A 17,365-nucleotide genomic window follows, 5' to 3' on the forward strand; every position below is an offset into this window, starting at 1 on the left:
TAGTCATTTAGAAAACTTATATCCTTAGATAGTCCAAGATAGTTTTTCATAAATTGCTAGAATCCTTATATCCCTAAATAATTTTCAAAATTATTTCTAGAAACCTAAAAGTCAAACACACGGGCGTTGATTAAATTGTGGAGACCGGATGCTCCCTGCTCGGACACGAGGTCTGAAAGAGCGTATCGCTCTGCTAGTAGCCTCGGTGGTGCCAGGTGTGATTTACTCACACGTGGTATTCGTACCGGAGTCCAGACGGATAACCGAGCCAGGCCCACGGGTGGGGAGGGTATGAGTAAAACCGGCCGAGGTGCCCAACACATAGTCATTTCTGCTCGCATCGAACATTCGCCTGGTGGGATGGGGGCCCAGTGGGGGCTGCTACGCGGGGGTGGGCTTGTCCCTTCCTCCCTCCTTCCCCTTTTTCTTTCACCAAAAAAAAAAAAAAGAAACCTAAAAGTCTTGGAAAAGGTTAAAGATGCTAGCGTGTGACACTCAGCCCAAAATAAAATCCAGATACAGCCAATAAGCATGAAAGCCCTCTTGATCTACACAGAATTGACCAATATGAAAATAAAGCCCAAACATGATTTTTTTTTTTTTTTGTACAAAACAACATAGCATAGGATCTAGCAAATTTAAATTTTAACCACTAGTTCCATATTCTGAATTCCAGGAAAATAATTTACAGAATTTTTTCTAACAGTTGGAATATTACATTCAAAAGAATCCAATAAATAAAATTTTATTTTGCATAATTAATTTTATGAAATAACATACAAATAAATTTAACAATCAGAAATTTAGAGAACTGTTAATTATTACAAAGAAATTTATCTGCAGAATTTTTATTTTACAGAAAATAATGTTACAAATTTGATATACACAATCTAGTATTTAGAAAGTTAGAAACTAGATTACGATATTCAGAAAATTATATTGCAGAACTTTAAAACAGACTATGTTTGCTGGAAATGAGTTTTGACAGAAATTATTTTATGCAGAATTCTTTTTAAAAGAAAAAAACATATGCAGAAATTTTTGTTTGAATGCTTAAAATACTGTTCAAGAGAAGTATAAAATATTTTATAATGAAAACTTAAGACAACCATGGCTCAACTGAGAAGTGTACCATCACCCAACGGTCAACACTTCTCAGCACACAAGACCCAAGGCTTCCCAAGTTCTCAGTCACAGCAACAAATAAAGAAAACTCAGCAACTCATTAGACTTGCTTAACTCTTATAAAATAGTCCAAGACATGGACTTCAACACCTTTGAGAGCTATCACTGTTTGGATAGTGAAAGAATCCGGCCAACAGACTATTAGTCCCAGCCAACAAAGGTCGGATCATCACTTCTCCTAATTTGAATCAACATCAGTGCCCATAATCTCTCCTTGGAACTTTAGGATATAGGCCACAACATAAGTTAAATCCCAATCCAACTCTTACAGCATAACCTATTATAACTAATACTCCTAACGAGAATCAAGTCTACCAAATGAAACACAGGCATTCAAACATTCCAAATATGATTGGGACTATAACAATAACTCTCTACCAACTGGCAACTCAGACTAGCAACCAATGCCTCGGCTCCTACTGAGCTGAATTCCGACTGCTACCAAAGCCCAATTTAAGTTAGTATTTTAATGTTAATTTTAATTTGAACTTTAAAATAACAAAAGCATTCAGTATTGCAGGTGTTAGCACTATATAATAGGTGTTATATAAGTATGGAATAAACCCCTCTTTGACTTCATTAATATATTCAACTTCGAATCATTTATGAATAAAAAGTTGATTTCTTAGCTTCAATTCATATCCCAGATTTTCAGAGCTGAATTAAAATTTCAACTTTTAAATGCTTGTCTATTTCTCAAGTCTTAAAGGAAATTTATTTTACCTAGACATGGCTAAAGCCCAGAAATCCAGCAAGAAAAGTAATGTATTAATCTCCAAAGCATCTCAACTTAAATGACAATAAACAATATTTAATGCTTCAATGTATGTGGTGGGTTTTTACACGTCCACAAGCCTGTCAAGCATGTAATCTGGCATTTTGAGGTGATGGACTGCATTTCTAATGTCAAAAACATGGACATTGTTACTCAGCAGAAAACGTATTTGGTTATAACACCACTTTTCATCGCTCAATCAAGATGAATCTATATAAGAAGTCATGTATGGACAGCCTTCCCTAAAAGGTTTGTTGAACTAGTACCGGATACCATACCGGTTGGCAACCTGTATGTATGGTACCAGTCTAGTACCATATCAATACATGATATGATATGGCATACCAGTCATCTGAACATTACACCATTTTTTTAATTTTTTTATTTTTCATTCTTTTGCTTTTTAATCTTTTTTGTTTTAGTTATTATTTTAATTATTATGGCTGTTTAATTTAGGATTTTGATGTTGTTTTGATATCTTTTTTGTCATCAAATTGACTAGAACTGTAGTTGGTACACCCCGAACAGGCAATTCAGGGTGGTTCAGCGAAAGTTGCTCCCGTACCTTCAATTATATACATTCTACAAAGTCTAATTTGCACTGGCTGTATTTTCGAACTACATAATTGGGATCAAGGATGCGAATTCTACAAGATAATGTTCAATAGGAACATGGATGAATAAAGGACCAAGCAAACAAGAACTAAATTGATTTTAAAAAGGGTATTCACTTTATTTCATGTTTGCACCTTATAAGCAAACATCTGTCATAATGGATCAATCCGGTTTCTTATCTCCTAAACCTTCCAAAAGAATCAAAGACACATCTTGTTCTCCATGTCTCATGCCTAAAAAAAGGTTGGATCTGATGTAATTCCTACAAGCACCTCGCCTGATGTTGCAGATTAAGAAGTGCAACATAAAGCAATGATTGCTCGAAAGGTGGTTAAAAGGCAACATAAAGCATTTATAAAGGTATTGGTACAATGGGTTAATGCAATGCTTGAAGATAGTACATGGGAGTCATGGAAACCGTTACCATGAAAATTTCCAGACTTCAACACTTAAACTGAACGGTTTGATTAAGGGAGAAAAGAACAGTATAGCCCTCATATGATGGCACCCAGATAAGGCAATAGACATACGTCAAACGAAAGAAATATGCTCTACATTCTATTTCTTTGTGGTTTTCCTTTTATTGCTATTTTTTGTTTAAGGAGTCTTGACATATGGTGGTATAATTAACCTTTACTTCTATAATGAACTTTGCCATTAGGCCTTTGGTGGAGCAAACAGCTCCAAGTAATTGTGCTCATTTTCTTCATACAACTCAGGGACATAATTTATTTACTCTAATGGAACTCTTGATAATCACAAATATAACAAGTGTAAGTCACAGCCCTTTGAGCAATTTGGGCCTGGTCCATTTGATTGGCCCAATTGAATTTGGGCCATAACCCAAAAAAAAAACATCTTTAGGGCTCGTGGGCTGGCCCGAAGTGGCCAGGCCCAGCCCAATCCATGACCAGCCTAGTTCTGTGGGCTCGTGGGCCGGCCTGAAGGGGGGCCAAGCCCAGCCTGACCGTGCCTGTGGCACAATGAAGCAAAGAAGAGTCTTCTTCCTCCCCGATTTCCGGCAGACAAGAAGGCTTCCTGAGGGTAATTCGAGTTCGAATCGAACTCAAACATCTTGCCTATTTAATTCCCTTCCCCTCCTCTCATTTCCGCCACCAGAATCGTCGCAAAATGCCACCGATTTCAAGTCTTCCTCTCCGAGTCTTCTCGATTCCTCACCAAAAACCTTGTCGGATCGTCGTTGGATTAAGGTAAGACCCGAGCCACCCTCCTCTCTTCTTCCTTTGGTCATCTAGACATCGACTTCCTTGAGTTAAGGCGGCAAAATTACCGAGCCCTCATCCAAAAATAGAGTACTTTGTCCCGACTCCTTTTCTTCCTTGTTCATCGCCGTCGGTCGCCGGAAAAGGGCCAAGCTTTGCTGCCATCTAGGACCCCTAAGAGCAAGTAGCTGACAGTTAGGGAGTTCGCCATAGTTCATGCCGAGTTGATCAATTATTTGATGGTCTTCTCCCTCCTCTTTTCTTCTCCGCGTCGGCCGACTACCATTACCGGTGGTGCCACGGCTAAAGGCCATTGCCGGAGCTCGACCACCCTTGGCCGCATCACCCCTATTCCGAGAAGAGGAGAATGAGCTGTCCCCTATTTTGAGAAGAAAGAAGAGAGTATCCTCTCTTTTCTTTCTCTCTCCTCTCTTCTCTTCTCTCTCTTTCTCTCTCCTCTCTCTCTCTTGATTTTCTCTCTATAGGACTTTCTCTCTCTACTTGACTCATGGACCGAATACATTGATGATCCAAGATGGCCTGTTCCATTGATGGACCAAACCCAAACCCCTGGCCGAACTCGAGCTGAGATTCTCTCCTCCCTCTTTCTCTCTCTAGAAAGTCTTAGGGATTCTAGTGTAAGCTTTATTTTTTTTATTGCTTAGATCCAAGTTGACCCAATTTGGAGGCCCTGAACCGCTCCGATATCCGAGCGGTAGATCGGCCTATTACTTCAGCCCCAGCTAGATCTTTTGAAATTTGGCCACTTTTGATCTTTACTTGACTAGTTAAATTCTCTTTCCTCGGATAAAGTTATTCTGAATTGGTACCGGTAGGCATATCGGTGGCCTACCAGACCGGTTCATCGTTGTAGGTACCGTTTCAATACTAGGCCCGTACCGAGAGCCGGAGCCGGAGAAGACGAGGTAAAAGAGAGAGCGAGTGGGGGAGGGAGGGAGAAGGAGAGGCCTCCGCCACCAGCGGAGGGCCGGCGGAGGCCGCAGGGGTGCGATGGAGACCGAGGCCGCGTCCCCTGTTTCTTGCGGACGTGGAAAAAAATTTAAGATTTTTTAAGTGAAGATGGCAACTCACTTGCAGACTTCACTTAAAAATGTTCAAATTTTTTTCTGCATCCGCATCAGAAGGGACACAGCCGCCCCCGTGGCCTCCATCGCCCCCCCCCCCCGCAGCCTCCGCCGCCGCCCCCAAAGCCCTCCGATGGCGGCGAAGGCCTCTCCTTCTCCCTCCCTCCCCCGCTCGCTCTTTTATTCTTTTCTTTTCTGGCTCCAGCTGGATTCTGTCGGTACGGGTTGTGTACCATTTTCTATAGCTGAACCGTATCGGTCAAGGCCAGTTCAGCATACCATGGCTCGAACCGACCTAGGCAGTTGGACACTATGACCTGACCAACCTGATTTGGGGTCATGTGGTCGTTCTCCAATAGTATTTAATTTTGACTTCGCTTGACTTCTGCAATAATAATGAAATTTATGACATTTTAATTATATTAAAATAGGTGCACCTGACTCGTCTAACTAGAGTGAGATTTTGAAGTGATAAGAGGTAAGAAACCTAATACGTCAAAGTGTGTTTTCTAAATTTTTGGTAAAATAATAATTAGTTGATTAAATTTAATCATGATATCTATTTTATACTTAGTTAATAATTAGTTGATTAAATTTAATTAGTTGAAGTCAAGCATGTTAATATTATGATTATTTTAAAATATGTTGTGCTATGTTATGAAATCTGAAAAATGACCGGGCAAATCATAAAAAATATGTTTTATAAATATGCATTCTCAGCATAGCTATGATCTGTTCTGCCCCCGCCAATGGAGATTGTTCGTTGGGCTTGTCGACTCGTAATTTATGAGAAACCAGTTTCGACACCGTACCACCGGTGATTAGAATAATGAACACCGTTGCCACCGATGGTTAATAATAATGATTTTTGGCACTTTGTGTAACCCATGCCACTGGGTTACATGGCTATAGCCTAATTTCTGATTTCTAATTTCTGTTTCTGGCATTTCTGGTAAAAATTATGGTATACTTCAAAAAAAATACATTATTCAAAAATTAATTTATTTTTCAGTCAATATTATGTGCTTTTAACTAAATTATTTGGTATGCTTTGACTCCACTTGGGGTATTATGTTGCTTACTGGCCTAATGTAGCTTATTATTATGTTTCTCTATTTTTCAAATCCAGATGCATGATTGCTCGGAACTTGGGGAGTGTACTAGTTCTTTCAAAGATACTTTCAGTCATTAAAGTTTTAGTCAATCTAGTTAGAATATTTTATTTGGATTATGTTAGTACTTAGCAATTGTTGACTTACATCACCTTGGTGATATTGTAAGAATTATTTGAATAAGATGTTGATTAAATATTTTTTTAGAAATTATTATTGCTTCGATATGATCTACAGCCTTGCATGCCTGTATGGTCCGCCATACAGGTATGCGGCTCTATTACGCTCTGGGTTTGGGGCGTGACAACAAGTGTAAACAGTTGTAAGAAAAACAAACGAGGGCATAAAGGAGGTTTTCACTATCCATAAACAATGCAACTCATGTAAAAAATATCTAAGTTCATGCAAGTTGCCTATTTCTTTTTGTTTTTGAAGAGAACACATATTGTCAAATTAGAACCATCGAACATGTTATAAGAAAATAATTTAAGATGCCATATAAACTCTAATATATTTCTAAATAATCATGAAGACGAGGAAATGTTGTAAAAACACAATAGGCCATCCAAAAAGTAGAAATACACGAGATGGGGATTCACTATCTATTCTACCTGTATACCAGAAAGCATTGTGGCAATGGCAACATCAGCAGCATCTTTGATCGTGCAAAAATTGCACATTGCAACCTGAAATAATAAAATATTCTTCTGAAAAAACTAAAATGACAAAGGAAAAACCAGAAGAAAATTGTAAGAAATATTACGGATAGTACTACTTTAAAAAAAATGTGAATAATATTTTATATGCAAGCATGAAACAAGATATAGTATCCAATATCTTTCTCCTTCTTGTTTCAGGAGAGATTGGATTCTCAAGAACTAATAATGGATAAATCATAATCAGAAAAAAATACAAAATATATAGTAACTATAAAATTTCTTAGCATAGTAGCAGTAACAAATATTTCGGCTGCAAAACCTATGTTCTCATTACAGTATAGGGAGAAGAGGGGACAGAGATGGAGTTTGCTGAAACTTACTGAGGATTACTTTCAAGGTCCCATCTATTTTAGAAAAAATAAATTCTTATCAATGAGTATAGCATGTAATATTGTGCCCTTAACAGATTCCTCTAAGAAAGTGCTGGAGATCAGTATCATCTGATATTTTTGTATCCTATCATCAGTTTTCCACAATAATGTCAGACAAAGTGACTAAACCATCAAGTTCTATTGCTGTACAGACCATTTGATGGTGTTGACAGGGAAGATGAAAGTGTCATTCTTCTTGTAATTACGAAAAATAACTAAGAAATCATTCAACCAAGTTAATCCTTCACCAGGTTATCAGTAGATTCCTGATTATTCTCCCATAAAAACAATCAAGAGATCAGTTGAATGGCATGCAGCAACATTGAGGAAAATATATGTGCCTAAAATATAGATATTATTGTGCAATGATGTAATGCGTACAAAAGGAAATAAGATATACCACTGAATGCTGAGGAAGTTTTTGAAGCCGCAAAGTGACTTCTGTAATAACACCTAAAGTTCCTTCACTTCCAATCAACAATCTTGCAAGATCATATCTGATACATAACAATATTAAACGTTAGCAATATGCCAATCCTGGTGAAGAGTCCTTTCCTACTTTGTCAGATATGCATCCTCGTAACTGTAGAAACTTACATATGCATTGTCAAAATAAGTGTTAATTATGGAGATGAGAAGCATATTGTTTAAGGTGACATCCCAACAAGCCATTGAGAGGAAAAGGTAAAAAATTATTAGCAACATGCTCCTTACACAAATATGTTTCAAGAGCTATGCAAGTTGGTTCTATATCATAAGCACAACCATCTGTTGAAGCCAAAATACTTATAAACATGACAAAAGCACAAAAGGATGCCACTTTATAAAACATCAGCAAAATAACCAACAAGGAAACAAGTAGGTTACAGAATATACTGAAATGGTGCAGAATATAATTTTGGATTTAACCAATCTCTCAAAGCTTGGTTTGGAAAAATAAGATATAGTTGCATACTCACATGGGATATTTCAGAGTCATCTTGAATTCTAATCACTCAATCTGTTCACAAGAAATCCAGTGTTACCACTAGATTTTGGTCTATCATGATAATATTATACTCAATGGTGAGTATTTGCAGTTTTGCACAGAATTAATGGTCTTAGGGATTATTCTGGGTGGGTGTCTCAAACATAGAAGCTTGGTCAAATTCACAATTCTCTTGGCATCAAAATTTCATGTTTTAAAAGTAGAAAAATCTTTTCCAAAGAAAACATGATAGCGACTACCTGAAAGAGGAACTTTAGGAGCTTAACTGATGCTGCCCTCATGGATCCCAATGACCAGACAGTCAACAGAAACTGGAAGAGCTAGGTAGATATAGGGCACTGTGTGCCACAATGGAAGCACACCATGATGACCCTTTCCCTGGTTTTGATGTGCGCGGGGGGGGGGGGGTTGTTTCAACAACAACGCCATAGGGAACTCCAAGGGAAATTTGTATCTTCAATGAACACTCAGATTAAACCTTCCTGTGTCTGGCATGCAGTTTCATGGATGCTCCAAGAGGTCTTGTACCCTAAGATAACTACAATGCGGATGAAGCATGGGTCTCATATACAAGAGGAATGACCACCTAGATATCAAGCGTTGTTTAAATGCAGATTGTCTTGTATTACGCTCGGTGGAGAACAACTTTGTAAAACTGCAAAAAATGTTGACTGAAATTTTGTCATGCACCGAAGCAAGAGACAATAAAAGGTCGTCCAACCAATTGAGAAGCAGTTGCAGTGAAGATAGAAACACTGAAGTAGCACAGCCATCAACTAAAAGTGAATCAAGAGGGTCAGAGGCCTTAGTAGAAAGGGACCTGGCCTAACAATAGGCAGAATAGTAGGTGGCAGTAGGGATGAAAGGAATAAAGGCTTTACTTGACAAACACTCAACAAGAGGAAGATGGTTGAGATCAACAAAATGCACTAGTAGGTGAGAGAGGAAAACTAGGAAGAGCATGGTGAGAGAAACATATACTACAAGATACACAAGCAACATGCTGCAAGATCATAGTTACAATGCTCGCGCTCAACTGACAGCTTAAGAAGATGGATGATCATATAAACAATGTTCTGAACTCAGTGACCCTGGATTGAATTGCTATGGTGGTTGAGTCACAGGTTCCTGGTTTGGTTGCAGGTTAACCACATATTGATGGATGAACTACCCATATTGCTAAAGCTCGATCCCTCTTATCTCAAGAGCAAGACAGCCTATCCTTCTGTTGGCCCTCTCCTCAATACCTAGCTACCATGCTTCCTTCCCCACAAATCCAATCATTTAACCTCTCTCTCCCATAGAGATCCAGCTACCCACACTTCAACGCCTATAAGATCAGGTTACCTTGCTACCATCCTTACAAGATCAAGTTGCCCTCAACTTCGACTTCACTAGATCCAGTTGCTTGACCTTTTTTTCTTACTAGATCTCACATGCACCACCTCATCTTTTTTAGATCCAACCACCTCACTTTCATCTTCACTGGATCTGACTATCCTGCTCCTCGCTTTGGCTGACCTCACACATGAAGGAGGATCTATAAACGTATCAGATTCCGAGTCATATATTGAATCCTATTACGTAGAGCCACATGCAGCCTATGACCCATATGGATACAGATATGGATATAGTGCATCTAAGGCATCTTCCGGTGGCTACTATCCTACGTAGCCTGGAGCATATTACGGATCAGATTCTGCTACCAGTTTATTCAGATGGACCCATTCACAGCTATTTTATCATGCATTTTATCCACCAGAAAATACCTCTCAGAGCCAGAGCTTCAGCATGAGATCCGAGAGTGTTTATAACTCAGAACGTTTTTTATGGGATGAACATATAAGACTACAATGCCGCTTGATTAGAGAAATGGTCAAACATGTCTCCTGACTATGCTAATAATCCAGATATATACAAGAGGCATCGCTATTCGACGAAATTTTAGACATCGATATGTATGTTGTACTTTAAATATATTTAATTGATTGTATTATTTTATATTTTTTACCTCACAACTTGATTTTAGGATATTTCATGTTGCTTCTTATAGCATGCAGCATTTTACTAATCATTTTATATTTTGTAACATTTCAAAACAATAAAATGCATTATTTAGGTTAAACCAGAATCATAGAAATATCAAAAAATATTAAAAAAATTCAAAAAATATCAAAAAACATCAAATTAGACTTAAAATCATTAAAAAAAGTTGAAAAAGATTGATTACTAATTAATGAAACTTGAAAAACTCAAAGAAAAGAGTGTGCCGGTTCCACTAGCAGCCCAAGTGTACATGCATCAGTACCATACCGACCCGTCCGCCAACCAATAGGGTCCCAGTACCGGTTCAGCGGACCTTGACTACTAATGATACCAATCAATATAGATAGCTTTTCAAGTTCTTAAAATCTGTTAGTTTCTGCCATATGTTGGTATCAGCACCGTGGCAATGTCGTATCGTTCCAATGAAAAACAGTATAGAGTCTTCGCTTGAAACTATAGAGTGTTTAGGCATATAGGCTACTAAAATTATTTGCAAGGAAGAAGAATGTGCATGGCAATGCATCATTTAAAGATTAGATGTTGACTAGAAGTCTAATAATATAGAGCTTAAAGCCACTCCAAACTTGCTGTCAAGACCTATTTCCAAGATCATTCTATTATTTCCTTTTATACAAGTGTTGCATAAATATAAAAAATTGGATTTGGAGAGATGCCCAAGTATCTGAATCAGCAATAGTAGAAAAAGGAGATATGAGATATGTAGAAAAAATAATCTTGACTAATACATGTATCTTAAATAATCTTGACTAATATATGTATCTTAACGTTGTAAAACATGGCATCAACATGCACCAAGCTCCCACCACTGCAGGATCTAAGTAGGGTTTGATGTACATAGTTTTGCCTCCGTGAGTCAAGAGGCCGTTTTCAAGTTTCAAAACCATGACACCAAAGCGATAGTGGAGCAAACCTACAGTTCTACCAAGGACCACCCTTGAAAAAGAACATTACCCGTTATAGTCCTGACAATCCGAGGACCTGAAAGGGGCAAACAAAGGGCAGTCCTAACTATTGGCATTTCTTTTGCACAAAGTGGATGCCCCAGGATTCGAACTACGCCTTTGTGCTTGTCAACGTAAGCCTTTACCATTTCACCAAGCAATATCCCCTTTAGAAAAGTAATTATTCATCAAAGTCTTCAAATATGCATGTTTCCCATCTAGACTTCCTATTTAGCTCAAGGATTTTGAAAAATGACATTTTGCAAATTTAATTCAATATCCATGCTTTTGACTAATCTCCTACCATTATGATAATGGTTGAACTGCTCGATGGAGCAATCCAACTCTTTACCAATTTTCACAACCTGAAATCAAAGAAAAAAATGAAGACCGAGTGTCTAACACAAGGGTTTAAATCTCGGTGCTAGTCCCATCTTAGTTTACTCCTTGGATAGTATGGAACAAGGATGGCAAATTATGGCCAAGAGTCTAGACGAACCAAAACCCTAGTTCATCCCTATCAATCCATCCCATGTCAGGATGCAATCGACATTGTAGGGGCATCACAGTTCAAGACAGAAGCAGCATCCAGCACCCATCAGGCTTCAAAGCACCATTTTCTTCCTAGAACACTGCATTACTGGTGGGGCACGTCTGTACCACCAAGACATGGATCCTTGGTCAAATGTATGTCCAATTTGGATACATACACGACATGGATTCTAAGCATTGGACATGAATGTCTAGGTAGCATAGCTTTATAATACAATTTGGAGAACTCTCAACTACATAAAGATCGGAGTTTAAGGACAATGATGAAAGATCAGATGTATGAGGAAGAGAAAAAACCTTGAGCTAATGTATCCCCATCCATACTAGGTAATATCAGTAAGATACCAATACCAGAAAGCACCCCATGCTAGTATCATATCAACACCTAATTTCACCTCTATTTTACAGTGCCATCACCAAGATGTGTAGCATGGGTCAGTACAATACTACATTGGCCCATACTTCATGGATTAGGCATAGGTAAAGGTACCATCATACTTGAACCAATATTTCAACCCCTGGCTAAAATAATAATCTGGATATAAATTTCCAAACAAATGGTTGTAGAAATTTTATTTCTAAAGCTCGTGGAGTCAGCCAAATCATACAATAATAAATCAAAACTAGAAATTTCAAAAGACACCCTGCCACGACGCCATGCATCCCTCATTTGCGAAATCAAACTTCATAAAATGCGGACTTCTTGAAAGGAACCTTAATATAATTTTGAGATAGATGGTCCTTTTTAAAGAGGTAACAACCTTGCAGGTAATCTAGCAGATGATGAGATATTGTTACATAGCCATCTCATCATGATCATTAAACCAGTCGATCATTAAAAAATATTTAAAAAAGGCTATTCATATCTTTACTATGAATGTACAAACAGAAAGTGTTCACTTGAAATATCAGAATATATCAGTAGATCATTTATTTGAGTAGAAATATAAGGTAAGTTAATAAGTTTCATTTGGATACAATAAGAAGACTTCCTATCTGTCAGTTCTATAGAAGAGAATAATATATTCTTTTCAGAGATTATGGATTTAAAAGTTGGTAAAAGATTAATCAAATTTTAATATGCTCTGAAAATTTATGCAGTTTAAGTGTCAAGTTGATCATACACATAAGTAAAGAATAAAAATATGGCATGCACAGAAAAAAAAAACTCAAATGTTTAAGAGATGGATCATGAATACTAAGTTGAAAAAAAGCTGATCCAAGTAAAACACTGAGTAGTTGCTAAATTAAATAGCCCCAAAAGCAATACTTGGACTAAATAAGTAAAGACTGTATCTTTTCACATCAAAGAGAAGCTTCAGCCTACCCAGCAGCACTCTTTCGAGCACGTGAACCTGTCTTTATAAAATCACCATTTCCTAGAACAACCTGCAAAGAGATAACACCTGAAAATTTGTACCAAGAAATTACTCTTTGAAAAAAAGTTAAAGGATAAATTAATAAAGCTACCTGAAGATTGATGACATTATCCCGCATAGTTCCATACCTGAAAACTGATAATTAAATCATCAATTCTAATTAACAATATATTCAACCTAATAATTGGTAAATTGAGCTAAGAATATGCTGGTTGAGAGCTTGTAATGTTTAGCATAATAGCCAAAGTTTAGCACTACCTAACAGCTAAAGAACCAGAACAACGAGTAGCACACATGCCCCCAATAGTAGCACCAGGTCCTGCATGTCAAAGGGCTAGTAAGATGAGGAAAAATTAATTTAACTAAAGGGACATCTGGTGCCAACACCAAGGTTTTGAGAAGAACAGCAAAAAGTCAAATTCTTAACTACTAAAATATTTCATTCCACTAATACATGGTTGGACTTATAAATCAAGTAATATCGCATCAAAAATCAAGAAAGGAATATGAAATTATGAATGGTTATGACTTACGAACTTGATGGTAGTCTCTTTTGAATCCATCTCAAATTAATGGACAGAATTAAATACAAGCAAGAGACATCATGCCATAACACTCAAAGGCCAACCGGCAAGTAGGAGACCTATATATTGGTCATGCAATTTATGCTCATGTAACCAAGGGGCAATCTTTGAACTTTGAAGGTTCCCTAGACTTGGAGAGTCTAGACAGGATCAAGAACACAAGAAATACAAAGAACTATTTCATTTTTAAGACAAAATATAATTCAAATTGCTAACACAAAAAAAGATGGTTGTCCCCAGACTTGTGTCTAAAAGATAGGTCATAAAACAGTCAATTTTAAAAATTCTTCATATATCAGTGGACATACTTATAATACATATGAAAAATCCAATCGTAGGAACATAATAAGAGTAATCTTCAGCGGAATATAAGTGGTCATATTATGAAATTATTGTCACCACATGATCTTTTTTTTCCAAACACAGGCTCATTGATTATCCACCACAAGTAAGGCAGTTTATTTTTTCATAATAAATAAATGCACATCACCAAGGCATCTTTGTTCTTTTAATTGACGACATAAAGGACCAATCTAATGAAGGAATTTGCTCCATAATAGTTTGATTTTACATTCAGAAGTTCTTTATGTTTTAAGAAAGAGAGGGAGAGGGAGAGGGAGACCTCACCCGCACTTTAATTACCAGATCAGATTTTTGGGATGCACCAACTAGAATCTAACCGAAAACCTTTAGTTGCTAAGCAGAGATGTGACTACTAGGGCAAGACCTGGTTGACCAAAAATTTGTTGAACTGACATTTCTTTATTAAGTTACGTAAACGAGCATGAGATTTAGTGGAGAACCCGTACTGCTCTTCCAAAAATGGTTCTCCCCCACACCTACATCTCACTGAAGTAGACGTTGCTTCCTTGGTTCGAACTTGTGACACCTAGGTCACAATGAAGCAACCTTACCGTTGCGTCAAGGTCCACCCTCTTAAAATATATATGTATTTGATAGTGAAACCCCTAGGGGAAAAAATCTTAGACTTAAATAGCATAAAATTGTGAAAATTGTGAATAAAGTTTCAACAAAGTGGTGTCAAAGTTTATTAATGAAATGACAAAGACAAACAAATATTTGAAAAGAGTTAAGAAAGCAACACTACTTGCTCATCAAGACATGCATGCTTCTCATCTAAATTTGGATCTCTCAAACTAATGGAGATTGACCAGGAAGGCACTTAAGATTAATAAATCAAGATCCAAAAGGGTGGAGATCTATTGGAACTTCAGGAATAACACAAGACCTAAAAGATCATATGGATAGTGAATTTTCATCATTACTCTTAAAGGCTTATTTATCTTAGTGTCTATTTTATTCTCTTCAAAAATGTTGCAGCATTGCTACATTTTGTTAAATCTGGTATGGCTAAGTACAATTTTATTCTTAAAGAGTTTAAAAGTTAGACTAGGAAAGCATTCAAAATTCCATAATTTGACCAATAAAGAAAAGCAAAAGAAATTTTTACTATTCCCCACCAATGAAAAAATAAAAGAAACTAAATAATTACCTCAATATAAGTGTTTAGCTCAAGGTCCGCCGTCTCAATACCGAACCCCATACCGATGCCATACCAGCATACTGTCGGTACGGTACAAAATTTTTTTGGCATACTGAGTATCGGTACACCACGTACCAGTACTGAACCGATATGATACAGTACGGCCCGTACTGCGTACCATGGTTTAGCCTCTTATTCCTACCCGTAGGGGTAAAGAAAGAACTTGTTGCCTCTGGTCAACTAACTCATATTTTGCACTTTATTTCATTGAAATCTGAGATGATGTCTGGTTTGGGCCGGTACGGCATACCATGGTTTAGCCTCTTATTCCTACCCGTAGGGGTAAAGAAAGAACTTGTTCCTCTGGTCAACTGACTCATATTTTGCACTTTATTTCATTAAAATCTGAGATGATCAATGTTTCACAAATCAGCTATTATGGCAGCTATAGCGGTTTGCTATATCATGAGGAATGGCAACTTCATATAGTGCCTAGGCCTATAGCACCCAACTTGGTCTACCATATGACTATAGAAGATCGATGTATTCCCAAAGAGAAAAATTAGATCCATAACATCTATGTTAGCTTTTCTGCATGAATCCGTCCAAAGCTACTTGCTTTCTAGATGATCCCTCTAGAGGAGGGGGATTATACTAAATCCATTTAGTCTAGTTACTTCGTTCCCTATTTCCACTCGCAGGATCCTGAGAAAATAATTGGTTTCTACTGAGCTGAAACAATATGCTGATGGTTCTAGTAAACCAAAACCATCGTTTTATAGCTATTTGGCTTCAATTTCCCATTTACAAAAAAATTGAAGATCTAGTTACGATTGGAAATAAACTTTTGTATCTTCATCCATAGATTCTTTACTCATACTCATTCAATTGGAAGAGTTAATCCAATTCAAAAAAATTATGCTTCGTGACTCCATATCCATAATCCAATCTTTTTTATTCAATTTCTAATTGGCCTTTGGATACAAATCGTGAGAATGTATATTCTTCCTCAAATATGCTATTGAGAGGTAAAGGATTAAACCTTTTTAAGAAATAAAGTTTTGAACCGAGAGAAAATTGGTACAAAACTGAACTTTAAATCGGTATAAGCCTCGTACCAAGGCGTACCACCCCATGCTGAGGTATACCGGCCTATATCAAGGCATACAGAGGTGCACCGAGGTGCACCAAGGTACGTAACGGCTCGTACTGAAGTGTATCAAACCGAACTGAACCAATAAGGCACCGATATGGTACCCGATATCAAGATTGCAAATCTTGGCATCTGATATAGTAAGTGAAAAGCCGCTACAACGGCCACAATGCTATTGCTTTATAGTAGGTGCTATGCTCCAATGCTGATTGGGCATATTCTAATTGAACCATTTCAGCAATTAAGCAATATTTTGACCAATTTAGGGGTCCATTTACAAAATGGCTGGTTCATTTATGTGGTGCCCTAACCGAACAAAGAGTAGAAAGAAGTGAAGCGAAGAACAAAGGCATCCCTCCAAGCATTGTGTCACCAAAACTCCAACACCATGTGCTCCATAGTTGGCACACCACCTTCGCCAAAGAGAAAGAGAGGAAGGCTTCAAAGCAAGTAAGATGTACACAAGGAAGAGAGCTAGATCTAAGGATGTTGGAGATACAATAGCTGCTTCAATTTTACAGCCATAGAAACCAAAGAATCAAAAGATGAGATTGTGTCCGAGTCATCTAAGTCAAGTGAGGACTTTGTTGAAATGTTGGATTCCTCTAGTTGTGATATAAAGAAGCAAACCTCCTAGAAGTGGCGAATGATGATCGATCATTAAGATAATCAATCATCATTTGTCATTTAACTTTCTTGTCTGGACTCTAGTGAAGTCTATTAGCTGTTGATAATGATGTTTTGTTTGGTACATTATGTTATACGAATATGATTATGGAAATCTTTGAGTGATGTTACTATATTTGGTGCATGATGCTATTTGTCACTACATTGTAGACCTTTATATTATATGAATGTTGATAGTATACTATGATGTTAGATTGGCAGATGTTCTACAGCTTGTCCTTGATTTGTTTTTGCATTATGTTCATGTAAAGTATTGATTTTGCATACTTATTAAGGAAAAAATTCACATGTTTTAACAGCCTGCTTTGGGTTCATAATGCCCATTGTAGCATCTGCTATCCACTATCCACTATCCACTATGAAACTCTCCCAGTCGCTCCATGCTTGCTATCTGCTTTTTAATATAATGGAGTTGATGGGACTTT

At 37.3% G+C, this 17,365-nt stretch overlaps 1 protein-coding gene across 2 annotated transcripts in view; it reads right to left on the reverse strand.

The window, feature by feature from the left end:
* LOC103722587 (D-lactate dehydrogenase [cytochrome], mitochondrial) overlaps nt 1-17,365 on the reverse strand; it is a 94,003-nt gene that overhangs the window by 44,841 nt on the left and 31,797 nt on the right. For both annotated transcript variants that reach the window (XM_039117740.1, XM_039117739.1), the window contains exons 7-11: nt 13,271-13,331; nt 13,104-13,140; nt 12,961-13,022; nt 7,486-7,582; nt 6,607-6,681 (exon numbers count right to left, since the gene is read on the reverse strand). In XM_039117740.1, coding sequence (XP_038973668.1) covers nt 6,607-6,681; nt 7,486-7,582; nt 12,961-13,022; nt 13,104-13,140; nt 13,271-13,331 — 332 coding nt within the window. The remainder of the gene's footprint in view (nt 1-6,606; nt 6,682-7,485; nt 7,583-12,960; nt 13,023-13,103; nt 13,141-13,270; nt 13,332-17,365) is intronic.

This window comes from Phoenix dactylifera, unplaced genomic scaffold (genome assembly GCF_009389715.1).
Source record: "Phoenix dactylifera cultivar Barhee BC4 unplaced genomic scaffold, palm_55x_up_171113_PBpolish2nd_filt_p 000268F, whole genome shotgun sequence".
NCBI classification, from domain to species: domain Eukaryota; kingdom Viridiplantae; phylum Streptophyta; class Magnoliopsida; order Arecales; family Arecaceae; genus Phoenix; species Phoenix dactylifera.